The sequence below is a fragment of the Molossus molossus genome, unplaced genomic scaffold (genome assembly GCF_014108415.1).
Source record: "Molossus molossus isolate mMolMol1 unplaced genomic scaffold, mMolMol1.p scaffold_m16_p_11, whole genome shotgun sequence".
In the NCBI taxonomy this organism is placed as follows: Eukaryota; Metazoa; Chordata; class Mammalia; order Chiroptera; family Molossidae; genus Molossus; species Molossus molossus.
In genome coordinates, this window is record NW_023425346.1 from 64625339 (window position 1) to 64642421 (window position 17083).

The 17083-nt window shown below is 40.9% G+C and overlaps 1 protein-coding gene across 1 annotated transcript in view; it reads right to left on the reverse strand.

The window, feature by feature from the left end:
- The window catches only part of FAM171B (family with sequence similarity 171 member B), a 68782-nt gene extending 52123 nt beyond the window's left edge, over positions 1–16659 (reverse strand). Inside the window, exon 1 of the mRNA XM_036255071.1 lies at positions 16353–16659. Within this exon, the coding sequence (XP_036110964.1) occupies positions 16353–16629 (277 nt within the window). The 5' untranslated portion in view covers positions 16630–16659. The remainder of the gene's footprint in view (positions 1–16352) is intronic.
- Between the last annotated feature and the right edge of the window lie 424 nt (positions 16660–17083).

Consider the following 17083-nt stretch of genomic DNA (forward strand, 5'->3'; position numbering starts at 1 on the left):
GCAACCACAGTCATTAACAAAATATGCTTTAAGTCACTCAATGCCATGTGGTGGGGAGTGGAAATGAAATCTAGGGTCACTGAAGGGGAAAGAGGAGAAGCCAAGTTGTTTTCCTGAGAGACTGGGGACATGGCCAGAATCTGTTGGCACAGATGGCGGGGAGAGAGGTCGTGGGAGACACCGCGACAGACTGGCCTGTGTGGTCTCTGTGTTGAGGACTGATAAGAAAAACGTAGAGTTTGGTCAAGGAAGTGGTATCGTACAGTTTTAATGGCACAGAGAAGTATTTCTGATATATAGACAAAAAGTACCAATTGCTAGCTAAACTGATAGAAATGGGGCTTATGTCTGACCACGAAACTGAATTCCTTTATTTAAGAAAGGAGGGTGCATCATCAGTCTCGTCTTCAAGAAATGTGGGTACCGCGGAAGAAGCTACATTATTTTCTTCTTTTCTAACAAGATGAAATAAGCCATAAAAGTAAGAAATATAAAAAAGTTTAGAGAAGACTTAAGGTAAAGGAGAACAGAACAGTATATTGTTATCATAGAAAGAAATAGAAAAAAATAGATCTAGATCAAAAATAAGAAAAATTACAGCCCTCTGCTTGTCTACTCACTTTCAAGCTCACTTAAGTGTGCTTTCTTTCAGGAAATAGGCCAAATTACTTTCCTCCAAAGCCATGTGTCCACAGTATCCTAGACACCCCTCTCATATAGCATTAGCACACTCTGTTGTCACCTGTGGTCTCTTTACTTATGTCCACACGGGGTGTTCTCTGCAATTAGTGATGACGAAGTGCCTGGCCAAAAGTACCCAATGAGTTTTGTTTGAAACAAAGAAAAAGAAATGAATGAAAACAGTCACTGTAGGATTCTTGTATATAATCTCCAGCTCCATATATAGACCAACATATGTTGTGTTGAATTTGAATAAATACCCGTTTTTCTTTCCTACAGGCTTTTCCCTACATAATGTCCTTTTCATGCATACACTCTCTGGAGAAGCCAGCTCAAGTTTGGAATAAAAGGAGGTATTTGATTGCAGAAATATTTATCTATATGAATCATTCATTTATTCATTCAATAAATATATATGTAGGAATTCAGCCCCAAGCAAAACAATGACTGTACCTGGCCTCATCTGGCTTCCTACCTAGAGAACACAAATACAGAAATATGGAACAGGTTCCTACCCACAGATCAATTAGAGACCTTACACAAGTAAAAGTGCTTATGAGAGAACATCACAGAGAAACCTAGCACAGATGGACAGTCACAGACAACTTGCATAAAAGAAGTGGTGTTTAAGCTAATATCTGAAGTTTGAATGCCATTAACCAGGTTAATAGGGGTGTGTGTGTGTGTGTGTGTGTGTGTGTGTGTGTGTGTGTGTGTGTTTCAGATCATAGAAGTATCGCAAGCAGAGAAATCTGTGTAAAGGCCCCGAAGCATAAACCTGTCACATTTAAGGTGAGAGAACTGGTGAGAGGTGAGAGGGAGAGAAGCTGGAGCTGAGACGGAAATGGTGAGTCATGCAAAGCTTACAGGTCATCTTCAGACCTGCCACTTCATTCTCAATGTCATGGGAAGCCTGATCAGATTTGTAGTTAAAAATAATATACCTGCTGTTGGGGTATAATCCCCGTGGTTGCTCTGGGGAATACGGATTTTAGAGTTAATATTGATAACCTGAACTAGAGCCTAAGAATGATGTGAGCTAGGGCAGGGGCACGGAAGATGGAGAAAAAACAATGAGTAATACCTCTGAGACAGACTTGATGTGGTTTGGTGACTGAACAAAAGGAGAGGAAGCTGGAGAAAGTGGCAAGGACAGTAGCCTCAACTCCCCTTTCTCGGCCAGTGGGGCACTTTATTGGTGTTTAATAATAATACGGAAGAAGGGAACAGACACAAACCTCAGAGGGCAAGGAGGTTGAGAAGAGATAACCAAAGAACTTATATGCATATATGCATAATCAATGGATGCAGACAATAGTTTGGGGAAAGCAGGAGGGGGTGGGAGTGGGGAGCAGGAGGTCAATGGGAGAAAAAAGTGGGGACATCTGAAAAACGTTCAACAATAAAGATGGTAAAAAATATGTTTTTATACTGGAAAGATGGTGGGAAATCAAGACTTGAGTTTCAGACATGCTGATCTGTGATACGGCCATCATAAAGAGGTCAGCTTAATCGGTGGATATACTCAGGAGTAAGCTCTAGGGCAGTGGTTCTCAACCTGTGGGTCGCACCTCCTTTGGGGGTCGAACAACCCTTTCATGGGGGTCACCTAAGACATAACAGTAGCAAAATTACAGTTATGAAGTAGCAACAAAAATAATTTTATGGTTGGGGTCACCACAACATAGGAACTGTATTAAAGGGTGGCAGCACTAGGAAGGTTGAGAACCACTGCACTAAGGGCACGTACCTCCGTTGCAGTTTGTCCCCGGCTCCAGTTGGGGTTGTGTGGGTGGCAACCAGTTGATGTGTCTCTCTCACACTGATATTTTTCTCTCTCTCTTCCCCCATCTCTTTCTCCCGCTCTATCTGAAGATATGCAAAAATTGTTCTCGGGTGAGGATAAAAGAAAAAAAGAAAAGTGAGGAGATAGAAATGCATAGAACAATGTTGTGAATCTCACAGGCCTCCAAAATATGCCACATGATTTACGTCTAATTTCCAGTGCGGACTTCCAGCTTCTACAATCAGAGGGAATAGTGGAAGGAAAAACTGAGGCACCCCATCTGCCCCAAGGGAACCTTTTTAAGAACACTTATATCTGGGTTCTCTTGCATTAAAGAGAATAAGCAACACCACACAGCTCCACTGAGCTCTCAAGACACCCCCATCTAGATGTTGTTCTCCTCCATTCCCACTGTGCAAGGATCGCAACCACATTTAACTCTAAGATAGACCATGACTTAGTCCAGACGTCCATTTTCAATCATTTGAGACATAAATATGTCAACAAATATTTTTAGAGAAAACATTAGGTAAAATAATTATTTGCTAAAGATGAATGTCTACTTCTTTCTCTATTTGCATTGCCAACCGCTGTTTGGTAATAATCATGATTGCTAATATTCATGTCATTATCTGTAATAGAGCTCCCAACTCTGTCAATTAGCAATATATTATTCAAGTACCAGGAATTTTTTTCTTAATATTTTTAAAAAATTTTTATGCAGTATAGAAAATAAGAAAGAAAGGAAAGTAAAGAATGAAGGAAGGGGGAGAGGGAGAGATGGCAAAGGAGGGGAAGAAAGATCACAATACCATCAGCACTGTTAATATCTTGGTATAAAATTTTCCAATCTTTTTGTTGTCCTAATGTAATCACAATTTACATACCACTTTGTAACTTTCTTTACTCAATAATATGTTAACATTAATATGTTAACATTCTACAACTAAAAGTTATCCATACAATGTACCCTATTGTTAAATATCCTATTTTTCATTATTATAAGGAATATCCTGTAATTAAATATCTTCATGCCTGCATGATGAAAAACATTTAGAAATAGAGTTTATGGATCAAAAGCTGAGCACATCTTCACGACCTTTGATCTCTGTACTAACTAGCCCTCCAGAGAGGTTGTAAGAATTTATACTTCCTCCAGCAGTACATAAGTATGTTCATTTCCCCATATCTTCTTTGTATGAGTACTATACTTAAGGACATCTATACCCTCCCCTTTGGTCCTTCTTTCTTTTCTAGCTCTTGCTAACTATAAACACAGTAATGCACTAGAGTTTTGCTAAAAGGAAAGTTTGTCTTATAAACATTTCATCACAAAGCATCCCAAGGACCAGTGATACACAGAATCTGAAGGATGTGACTCAGCCTCTCTAGCATGCAGATTCAGAGCCTTGGGGAAAAAGAGTAATAGCAAAAGTCCTGGGGGGGTGGGGGGAGGAGACAATGAGAAAAACAAAAATTGATCCTTGGATGTGCATCTAAGAAAGACTCTAAGTAGAGTGGATGGTGACTCAATGGGAAAAGTAAATCAATGTTTTGTATCATTTTCTGGATACAGTATCAAGCTTAGACTTTATCCCTGAACTCCAGACTTATATATGTAAGAAACTATTTTGAGATTTTTTAATACTTGTTTAGCTATTTCTCTCACCACCACCACCACCACCAGCATACATTAGAAAATATTATTCATTCTACCTCCAAAATTTAACCTGATTGGGTCTATTTTTCCCCAAATTATTGCCATTATTTCTATGTTTCATCTGACAATAGATACTTTTTTAAAAATTGATTTTAGGGAGGGAGGACAGGAGAGGGAGAGAGAGAGAGAGAGAGAGAGAGAGAGAGAGAGAGAGAAGAACATTGATGAAAGAGAAACAATGATCAGTTGCCGCCCATTCAAGGATTGAACCCACAACCTTCCAGTGCAAGGGATGATGCCCCAACCGACCAAGCCACACTGTACAGGGTCTGATAATAGATTCTTAATTATTCTCCCTGCTTCTACTACAACCCATTCGACACACAGACACCAGGAAGTAATAGTAGCATTATGTCATATCCCAGCTTAAAATAATTCAATGGCTTCCATGGCTCTTGGAATAAAATCACGACTCCTTATGTGGCTTACAAGTCTTTACACATGAATGGATCCTGTTTACCTATCCACCTCCATTTGGTACCACATCAGGTTGCCTTCAGTTAAAAGGAACAAAAAACCCAGTGGAGACTAGTTAATAAAGAAAAATATCTCGACCTGGCCAGTTTGGCTCAGCAGTAGAGCGTCGGCCTGCGGTCCAGAGAGACCTGGGTTCAGTTCCCACTAAGGACATGTACCTCGGTTGCAGTTTGTCCCCAGCCCTGGTTGGGTCGTGCGGGTGGCAACCACTCGATGTGTCCCTTTCACGTCGATGTTTCTCTGCCTCTCTCTCCCTCCCCACTCTATCTGAACAAAAAATGGAGAAATGTCCTCGGGTGAGGGGAAAAAAAAAAAGAAAGAAAAATATCTCATTTAACAAAGGACCAGTGGTAGAGCAGTTTTCAAGACTGCTTGACTCAATGGCTCAGCAATGTCATTCTTATTCTCTCTACTTTGCTGTCAGGGTTACAAGATAGCTGAAGCAGTTCTGGGTGGAACATCCTAGCAAGACCATAACCACAGGTAAAAATAAATAAGCAAACAAAATAAAATCATATCTCCTCTTTTCTCCTTTGTCAGATGAGAAAATCTTTCCCAGAAGCCCAATTAGCAGACTTCTTTCCCATCTCATTGGCTGGAAATGAGTGGCAAGCCCTCTCTTAAACCAGTCACTGGAAAGGAGAGTGGCACTACCAGGAAGAGCTTATAGCTAAGCCTCAAACCAGTCTGGGTTTTACCCTAGAGCAGCGGTTCTCAACCTGCGAGTGGAGACCCTTTTGGGGGTCGAAACACCCTTTTACAGGGGTCGCCTAAGACCATCGGAAAACACATATTTCCGATGGCGATTCATAACAGTAGCAAAATTACCGTTATGAAGTAGCAACAAAAGTAATTTTATGGCCCTGGCCAGTTTGGCTCAGCGGTTAGAGCGTCGGCCTGTGTTCCGGAGAGACCCGGGTTCGTTTCCCGCTAAGGGCGCGTACCTCGGTTGCAGTTTGTCCCCGGCCCTGGTTGGTCGTGCGGGTGGCAGCCACTCGATGTGTCCCTTCACGTCGATGTTTCTCTCTCTCTCTCCCTTCCTCTCTCTCCCTCCCACTCTATCTGTACAAAAAATGGAAAAATATCCTCGGGTGAGGATAAAAAAAAAAAAAGTAATTTTATGGTTGGGGGTCACCAGAACATGAGGAACTGTATTAGGAAGGTTGAGAACCACTGCTCTAGGGGGTGTTAGCATATAGACAGTATTTATTTATTTATTTTTTTTAATCCTCACCCGAGGATATATTTCCATTTTTTGTTCAGGTAGAGTGGGAGGGAGAGAGAGGAAGGGAGAGAGAGAGAAACATCGACGTGAAGGGACACATCGAGTGGCTGCCACCCGCACGACCAACCAGGGCCGGGGACAAACTGCAACCGAAGTACGTGCCCTTAGCGGGAACCGAACCCGGGTCTCTCCGGACCGCAGGCCGACGCTCTAACCGCTGAGCCAAACTGGCCAGGGCTATAGACAGTATTTAAAGCAACTAGAGAGGATGAGATCACCTCTTGACAGGGGAATGAGAAGAGCCAGAATGTTAAATGAACTGGAAAACCATGTTTTTCTACTTTTAAGTTTTAGAATATAAAGACATTTTAATGACCTATATACAACAGTATCAAACATTTTCACGGTTGTTATACCGTTTTAAATATTATTGCCAGGAACGTTATTCAAAAATTATAGGCTTGAGCCCTGGCTGGTTTGGCTCAGCGGTTAGAGCATCGGCCTGCGGATGAGAGACTCCTGGGTTCAGTTCTCACTAAGGGCATGTACCTTGGTTGCAGTTTGTCCCCACCCCAGTTAGAGTCATGTGTGTGGCAACCACTCGATGTGTCTCTCTCACATGGATGTTTTTCTCTCTCTTTCTCTTCCCCCCTCTCCCTCCACTCTATCTGAAGATAAATGCAAAAATGTCCTCTGGTGAGGATTTAAAAAAAAAATTGTAGGCTTGATACTGTATTATTGATAAGGAATATTGATAGGAAAGAAAGAGCAATAAATTGAGTCACCATATTTTCATTTGCCTTTGTCATATCTGTCTCTCAGTTGCTGGATCCAGGGGGGGCTCCACATGGAGTCACTGCACAGAGTTCCTTACATACAGGAAGCACAGTGGCCACAGGAAGACTTGGATTTGTCAAAGGTGCCTACATCTTTTCCACCTCCATGTCTGTGCCCCATGCTGTTCTCTGAAGCTGCGGCTTTCCAAGTCTCAACACATGCTGCTAGTTACCTTTGGAACATCAGAGCATATCGAATAAATTTTTCCATAGGGATTTTCAAATAAAAAAAATTCTGCAAAATAAAGCCATTTCTCAAAACAAAGAAATTCTTCACTCTGCTAGTCACTCTTCCAATGTCATCAGTTATTAATGAAATCAGGAGATGTGTGACTCAAAGGGGTGGGGAAAATGTGGGTTTCGCTGAGTTGAGAGGTGGTATTATTAATTCCAAAAGCCTGAAACAGCACTGGTGATGGAAATAACAAGTTAAAAGGCAGCTTTAAATTGCTGTAGACTGAAATCACTATTTTCACCCCAAAACTGTTTAAAGACCAAAGATTAAGACTTGTTTCAGCAGGTGTGGGATGGCTTAGGTGTTATACATGCCTTCTTTGGAAATTAATAACAACCAGGGTAGGCCCTTATCTGCTAAGACTGACTGAGGTTTGGGAGGATTAGATGCCTCACAAAGTCATGAGAACCCTTAATAAAATAATTAACTTAATCTCAGTAACCCTATCTTCAGTGAAATAGCAACGAGCCAAGATGCAGAGTTTCTGGGTTGACTGCCAAAGATTTCTGAACAGAGAGTTTTTTCAGGTATAAGGTATCCCACTGGTTTATTATATAATGAAACCTGAATAGAAAACAATTCAAAGTCATGTGATTTATCAAAAGATAAAGGTTGTGCATTGATGGCCATTCTACAAACAGAATGAAAAAACTAAAGGATGGAAGAATTGACCAAGGTACATACTAAGCAATCAGTTCTTTCAAGGGTTGCCTCTGGCAGGATGGGTTATGTTACTGCCACGCATACTAATTTCACCCATCACACGTACACAATAGCAGAAACGCTTCACATGTTAAGAAAACACAAAAACACTATTTGAGTTTGAATACCTTTGGTCTTTCATATTGGGTCCACTTACAAAAGCCTAATTAACCAAAGCAGATTTTATTAACCGTTGGAGGATCAAGGATTTCTATGAAACTCTTACAGACGCTCTAAACACGAGATAATTGCAGGTTGTATATTTAATTTCAGGATGCTCATAACCCCTACACCCTTCCATTGGCTCCCTAGAACCGCTGCTGTACAAGGTACAAGAGAGGATGAGCCCTTACACATACTGGCAGAGAAAAGATTTACCACTTGTGAATAGTTTCTTCCCAGTGAACTTACTTGACTCCCTCTGACACTTGTCATGAGTTATTATAACTCTATCTTCTTTTCTCAAGAGCTTACAAAATCTTCTCCTCCTTCATTACATTCTGCATTTATTATTAAGCTTTGCTGATTCACAAAACTTCTTCCCTATTAGAAACACTATGATACAGAAGCAATTTTAAAAGATACCTTCTTTTAACTCTTCTGATTGACAATTTGAATCAATTGATACAAAAAGCTTTGATTATTAAAAGAAAAAAAGCTCACTCATCATAGTTAAGTTTACTATGAAAGCAATAATCAAATTGTCCTTAACTAACAGTTTTGTCAAGTGTTGTAACTGTTGGGTGGTACCACATTTCTTTTATGATGTAGATATGTTCTAGCTTACGTCATACACTTTTCAAACAGTGCCAGACAAGGTACTTAGGAGGAGGTCATGTCCACCGCTTTCTAGTTTCAAGAGCCTCTGATTCCAAAAAGGCTTATTATACTATGTGAAGTAAAAACGTCTGTTAAATATTACATATTTTAAACAATATTAGACATGACTTCATTATAAATGGCATTAGAAGATCAGATTAGTTGTTTAATACATTACTATAAAAATATCCTTTTTGTGCGCTGGCCGGTTTCTCAGTGGTTAGAGCGTTGGCCCATGGACCAAAGAGTCACAGGTTCGATTCCGGTCAAGGGCACATACCTCAGTTGCAGTTCGTCCCTGGCCCTGGTCGGGGTCATGCAGGAGGCAACCAGTCGATGTGTCCCTCTCACACTGATGTTTCTCTCTCTCTCCCTCTCTCTTCCTCCCTCCCACTCCATCTGAAGATAAAAGGAAAAATAACCTCAGTGAGGATTAAAAAAAAAAATATATATATATATATATATATATATATATATATATATTCCTCTTGCAATGAATGGGAGTTAAATTTTGATTAATATAAAAAAACTGAAATAATTCGAAAATATTAAATAAGAGCTTTTCTGCTAAAAGTCCAGCTAATAGCACAACTATATTATAAAACAGACTCTGGGAAGTACTTATTTTAGGAAGATAAGTTATTTGTTTTCAAATGCAAACATCTGGAATACACCTATCATTTAAATATAAATGAAAATATTTTTTAACTTCAGGTACACAAATTGAATGATCATAACCCATGTTTCATGACACAGTCTTATTGATACATGCATGGTTCATTTTACTTAGTAAAACAGTTAAAGAAATCCTACTATACCCATTATGCTGGGTGCCATTTCCCCCCTTAAATAAATAGTGTGGCTTCCCTCTATTTGATTTTTACAGTAAATGGATTTTGACAGCTAAATCTCTATCCTTTTCAAAAACACAGGGAAGCAGGCAAGGGTAGAATGGGTATCAAAATACAATAAGTCACAAAACCCAGGCCCTTTGAAGCTGCTATTTAACTCCTGGTTATAGTTAGCCCATTAGGGAAAACAAATCATCTATCTACTCACCCTGTTTCTGTCTGTCCCATTCCTTGTACAAAAAAAGCAAAGGAAAAGTAAGTAGGAATAAAACCATAGACACTGGTTTTAGTTAAGGAAAGCCAGAAGATATAATTCTATAACATCCCTGGAGCCCTTACCCCAGAGATAAGCCAGGGAGCTCACAGCATGAGACCAGGGTTGAAGCTGGACATTTCTCCCTGCTTTCCATGGGTCACCTAAAGCCCATCTAGCACTGAGGCCCACAGATATGAACTGCTATTGGCTTAGGTATCTAAAGGTTCTAAATTTCAGTAAAGCTAACATGTAAATTCAAACTATATAGTTTATAAATAACATTTCTTTACAGAACAAGAACAAAAATAAACTAAGTACAAGAACTGATAGTACTGGCAAATGTTTAATTTTAAATTATTCTCCAATTTGTTATGATATAGAAACATACTTGGGGGGGAAAGCACATTAAGAAACTTAAATATCCCTCACATATAAATAAAATTCATTTTAAGTCCATTTCTGTGCAAAACATAGAACCTTCATAAGGAGAGCTTAACAGGCATTATCAACTCCAAGTTTCAGAGGCTGGTGATACATTACCAAGGCAGTTTACGTTCTTCGCTCTCTGGGTTACCGAGGCAGATTTGACATGTTAGTAATGATTACCATTTCCCTGACACCCTCCACCTTACATGAAATGGCACTCAGAATCACTCCCTCATTTCAGGCCCCAGTGAACTGGCCTTTATACTCACAGACATCATCAACTTGTATTTAAGAATACTGCCTGTTCCTGATGACCTATCATCATAAAAGAAAAACACTTTTAGGCACAGAATCTGATATGCCTTGAACATAATCAATTGTGCTTACACAAAAGGCCAATTAAAGAAACATCTCCAAACAGAACCTTCAAAGCATACACAGAAGCTGTTTTCTTAAGATTATGATGTATTTCATTACAATACATAGCTTTCCTAGTTAGGATTTTCTAGGTAAATACTCCGAACCACACTTTTTGCCAATGGCAGATGGAAAATATTATATCCACTTCCTAGCTAAGGCAAGAGGAAATTTTAAGACACATTATAATACTAAGCCAAGTGAACGACAATACTACAGCTAACCTAGTCAGACAGAACGTCGAAAGAGAATCAAGTTCAATATTTGTATACTTTGGGGGAAGAGTTTTGTTCCAGAAAAATATTTGGTAGTTTCTGTTCAATCACATTAAGAACATTGAGAAACCACCACTAAAACAAACTGGACTGAAATTCAGCACAGTGGCCTGTGTTTTTCAACCTTTAATCGACACCAAGAAATAGCTCCCTTTGGTCACTAAACTCCTGGAAAGAAATCATAACTACCCCATCTGGGAATATGACCTTTAAAACATGAGTACTGTAGATAGAACAATCGATTTCTAATCCCACTTCTATTGATTTTCAAATTCCTTGAACAACAACAACAACAAAAAGCAAATAAATGCTGTCATGGATGGGAGATTTCAATCAGGTTTGTTTAAATCACCTTTTTGAATTCCAGAAAAAGTATGCAGTAATAATATATATCAAATTTCATTATTCTAAACTAAATTTTATTAAGTTAGGTACGTTCCAGCCATCTAGAATATGAAAAAAGAAAATTTTTTTAACCTCAAAAGTGTGCCACTTGGCCCAGCAATTCTACTCCTCCAAAAAACAACCCCAATTGCACTCCAGAAGACAAGTGCACACAAAGATGTGTACAACAATATAGCAGCTCCATTTACAAATACCTAGAACTGGAAGCAACCCAAATATCCATCAGCAGAACTAATAAACCAAGCAGTGGTAATTCACATAATGAAATACTACTCAGCGGTAAAAAAGAATAAACTACTGACCATGCTGCACCACCACAGGTGAAACCTATGGAAATTAGAATGAGCTAAAGAAGCCAGAAACAAAAAGACGCCATGCAATATGGTTTCACTTGATGAAGTAGAAAATTCAAAATTAATCTATGATGAAAATAATCATGTAATTAGTAGTTGTCCCTGGGTAAGAGGCAGAATTGCCTAGGAAGGGGACATGCGGGAACTTTGTAGGGCAATGAACAAGTTCTGAATTGTGATGGGGCAATGGGTACATGTGTGTATCCCTTTGTCAGAATGGTAAAGTTAAGGTGTGCACATTTTAGTATTATACCTCAGAGAAAAAAACAAAACAAAAAAAAAACAGCATAGTGGATATGGGTGGAGGTATGGGCAAAACAATTAGAGCTGAATTTGATCTTTGTTAAAACTGGGTGATGGGTATGGACTTTTAAATACTATTTTATTCACTTTCTATATATTTGACATGTTCCAAAATAAAACATTTAAAAATATATAGGTAAAATATACAATCAAAAAATTTTATTGCATAAAAATATACCTCTCAAATGCGTTCTCTGTATTCAGGGGACATTTATTAAAATCCATGGAGACCCCCTGTGTCTGTGCTTCACATGGAGAATTAGAAAGGGAGCTCATTATTTTCTCCTGCTCCCCTCGTCCCCCACCCCCAGCATGACTCCCATCTAATGGACCATCAGGGTGAATATGATATGTTTGTCTCAGCTACCTCCAGCTCCCAAATTAATTCTTCCCTGGCCCCTCAATATTTATTGCTAACAAATCCTGGTGCATCTGGAGAAACAGAGCCGCTGCATTACTCTGGAGAATACAACTGATTTGATAGCTCTCAGCCTCAGCCTTTATTCTCACTACTCTCTGAAGATGGTGTTTTATAAGTTAACGAGAAAATATTGATGTTTTTAAATCCTGATTTTTTCAATCTCATATTCAACTTTTTTTAAACCCATGTCCTTAATTCTCAGCAATACAGAAAGACATAAATTTTCAGAATAATAAAATCCAGAGAATACTAACCAAGGTCAATGGTTAGTTTCTCTACTATGGATTGATGTGCTTAGCACATACCAGTTACTGGATGTGTCTTATTAGAGTTCTAGATTTTGCCTGAGAAAAAATTTTTTTTCACATAACATGTCCAAAGAATCAGAAGCACTATACAGAGGCAAAGAATAAATTCCGGCTCAATCACAGCTATTTAAAGCTATGTTAATACCCTCCTAGGGCATAAGAAGATTGTAAGTACACTTGGGTAAAGAATCTTCTTGACAAAACCCAGTAATTGGACTCTGGTATTGGTATCAGTCAGTTCTCTATGGTCAGCATAAGATAAACAGAAATAAGATAATATTTAAAATCCAAAATTTATATATTTTATAACCTCTACTTACAAATATTTCTACCTAATGTCTCTTTATTTTGTATACATCCACTGCTGAATTCCAATGAAGAATTTTACAATATGTAACATCAAAGACTCAGTGAGTCTGATGCCAGCATTTTTGTTCATTTGTTCGTTCGTTCATTCATTCAAAAAACCTATGCTTGCCTATGCATACTAGTATTAGAAACATGTACAGTGATACCTCGGTTCTCGAACGCCTTGACTTTCGACCAAATCGGTATTCGACCAGGAGATTCGAGAAACTTTTGTCTTGGAATCCGAACAAATATTTGGAACTCGAACTTCCGAGATGAGCCGAGCTGAGCCGAATGGCATTCATTCGGCCCAGCGCGCCTTGCTTGCGTCGTCAGTGTGAGTGCAGAGAGTGAGTCACGCTTTGTGGAGAGAGTCACGCTTTACACTGAATTTAACCCTTAGACATACTGTACACTTTTATTTCTTGTTGAGACTTATGTTTTTCTACATATTATATACAAATTAGGCCAGTAAATAGGCATTTTCTGGGGCTTGGAACGAATTAATCCAGTTTCCATGATTTCCTATTGGTTTCATTGCTTCGGTTCTCGAACAATTCGGTTCTCGACCGTCCTCCTGGAACGAATTATGTTCGAGAACCGAGGTATCACTTGTATAATAATTTAATATAATAGTGACCAAAACAGAGTTAGGCTGTCACAGGGCTTACAATCAACTAAGGGGAGACAGACTTCTTAGCTGAGGACACTAAGTGTCATGAAAGAGAATCATTAGGAAAGGGCACACAGATGACTAATTTATATACAGTCGTCCCTCTCCACTTCACACTTCGACTTTTGTGGCTTCACTCTTTCGCAGTTTTTTCAAATATATTCATTAAAAAGTTGGTTGAGAGAGTAAAAATGATACAGCGCATGCTCAGTTGTCTGAGTCAATTATACACCCCTGTATTACAATTAAAATTAAGATTACAGTACATATGAACTGTAGGCCTACGTATTTGAGCACCCCAGGAATCCTTCAACACCAGGTGCAACCACTAGAGTCTGGAACTGATTAACCGCGATAAATGAGGGACCACTGTAGTTTGTCAGGAAAGGTCTCCCTGCCCTGGCTGGTGTGGCTTAGTTGGTTGGGTGTCAGTTCTGTGCATTCAACTCCCGGTCCGGCTGTGCAGGAGACAGCGAATGTTTCACTCTCACATTGATGTTTCTCTCTCTCCTTCTCTCTTCATCTTTCTCTAAAAGAATTAATAAAAATATTTTTTAAAAATAAGGCTTCCCTGTTATATTGACACCTGAGCAAACCTGAAGGATGTGAAGTTCCAGGATTTCAGGCAAAAAAAAAAAAGGCAAGTGCAAAGCCCCCATGCCAGAGCCCACTTGCAAACTGAGAAAACAAAACCAGTGTGGCTACTATGGAGTGAGGGAGGGTCAGAGTAGTGGGAGGGGGAGGGGCAGACAGGAGATCTAGGCCTTTGTAGGCCATTTCCAGGGTCTGGGCATCTAGTGTGACAGAGATGAGGACTGTGAGCAGAAATGATCCTATTTAATGTTTTTAAAAAGATCACTAGCTGTGTGAGGAGAAGAGACAGTAGAGGAACAAAGGCTAAAGCAGGAAGACCAGGTCAATCTAGAGATCACAATGCACTCAGGAATATTTTAACTTCATTTGTTTGTAGGTCATGTTTCATTATACAACTTGATATTTCAGTAACTAAAACAACAATCAATTCATTGTTTTCTTGTTTGTCACTGGCTTGGGAGCTAGAGTTTTTGAGGGAAAGTGGAAGTCATCATATGTTACTTTTTAGGCTCTATGCTGATCTACTGGATAGTGGTTCCTTTATCTCAATTAATCTAGCAGGTATATAAGACAAAAACTGCTAGTTTCGCAAACATTCACCTTTTTCAAAATTATTCCCTCACAAATATCAAGAAACAAATATTTTTATGAACACACTTGTATACAAAAGATTTCATAGTATTGCAGTTATTCAAAACCCTCATCACAGGTGTCTATGTTGTAGTAGCCAAAACCATTTAACTGATATTCCTGAAAGATAAAGCAAAATAAAAATTTACTGTAAATCATAAAACCCATCAACACTCTCTGACTTCTCTTATAGTTAACTTATGAAATTCCTGTCATAATGAAGACAGGCTCTCGATCACTCTCCTACCTCCAATTTCCTTAAGTTTAGCAAATAGCTAAAGCAGCCTGGTCCAAATCACGTTGTTAGCACTTTCAGTTATAGAAACCTAGGTAGGAAAATCACTGTATACTACGCATCTGTCAGGACTTGTAACCGCATTTGAATGTTATTAATGCTTTAAGAGGGTGTCAGAAACACATGCTTTCCTGCACACTTTGGTGATTTCATTCTTTGCTCAGAGCACTCTGATAAATTAAATCATCCTGACTGTGTCTTGAATCGCAGCTGGTCTGCCTGAATATTGCTCTTTGATGATGAACAAGCAGTACAAAATAAGATGCTGATTCCACTCTAAAAATCTCATTTTCAGCATCTTGTCTAATATTGCTAGGCAGGATTTTAAAACAGGAACAAATGCTAAAATTCACTTTGGTTCTGCAAAAACCTCAGCCATTTGCTGATAAATTGATGGCTTTTTTCCTTTCCCAATAGCAGTAAGGAAGGGAAATGGGGTGGGGGGTGGGGAGAGGCTATTAAAATGGATAATCCAGCTCTTTGCTTAGCTGAGGATTTAATGAGGGTAGAATAAGGCAGGAACTGTGGGACCGTTACAGCCACATATACTTCAGCCTGTTTCCTCACCCTCACTGCACAGTTTCAGGAATCTGCCTCATTAAGTTCCACTAACAAGTAAGGAGATTTCCCTCTCTGGGGGCAGGCTTTGCTGTACTAACATCACTGTGGACTGCGTCTTATCTGCCCCCTCTCCCTTTCCCTTTCCTTCCATTGCAAACTCCTATTTCATTTTGTTTTGTTACATCGTACACTGAAGGCATTCTTGCAAACTACCTTATACCCTTCCCGGGATAAGAAGAGATAGAAATAAATAAAACCAATCAAGATTTCTTTCTCCACGTCTAAATTTAAATACAGCAGGCGGGCGGGGCGAGATGGTGAAAAGGGGTATGTGGGTGTGTGTTGCAAGATTTTTCGGCCTCGGAGAGAAAATGATAAAGAACAGAATACTAAAGAGATTTGAGGCCCGTGTGTGTGTGTGTGTGTGTGTGTGTGTGTGTGTGTGTGTGTGGTGTGTGTACAGTCAGGGCAGAGGACAGAATTCAAGAAGGGAAGGAGAAAAAGATCAATTGAGGCAGTCACTCACTCCCACCCCTCCCGCCTCCTCCCCACCCCACTGCAGTGCTCAGAAAGCTCTTCACCCACCGGGCAGATTCCTGATACCAAAGCAAAGCCCTTGTCCTCGGCAGGGAGATTGGGATGGGTAGAGAGAGGCAATGGGAAGCTATCCGGCAAGGGACGCGGGAGGAAGCCAGCGACGCCAGATAAGATCTCCCGCCGAGATGGAGCAGCAGGGCCGGGCTGCCGGGACCCACCTGGAACAGGGACGGTAGAGGATGCCCCAGGCACCTCTGGCCTCTCCTCCTCCGCCTCGTCCCGCTGCCTTTGCTGCTGCTGCTGCTGCTGCTGCTGCTGCTGCTGCTGCTGCTGCTGCTGCTGCTGCTGCTGCTGCTGCTGCTGCTGCTGGATGAGGCTGAGATCCGAGCGGCTGAGCTCGGCTCTGGCAGCGGCGGGGACCAGCCGCGCCTTCAGCAGCACAGCTGCCAGGCCCAGGAGCAGGGTGCAGGGGACGCGCCGGCTGAGCCTCGCCATGGCCGAGAGCCAGAGGGCCGCGGCGGCATATTGCGGGGCTCCGGGCGGCGGCGGGCGCCAGGGCTGCGGGCTCCGGCGGCCCCGCTCGCTCGCTCCCCCTCGCGTCGTCTGCCTCGCATGCCCTCTCCAGCAGGAGGAGGAGGCTGGGAGGCAGGGGCGCCGGAGCGCGCGGGGTGGTCCTCTCGCGCACGTGATGCGCTGGGCGGGGCGAGCCCCGCTGTCACCTGCGGCCCCGCTGCTCCCCGTGCGACGCTGGGGCACTATGCCGGGTGGTGGCCTACAGGGTAAAAGAAAAAGGGAGAACCGTTCTGGGAGCTGGCAGACCTTCATATCCTCCAGCTCCTACTGAGGCCCCGGGACATTTTGCAGAAAGTGATCCCAAACTAGAGGAGACGGTGGCACACTGACTACCCTCCTACAACTCTTGAAGCCGTCCCAGCAGATCGAAAAGCCA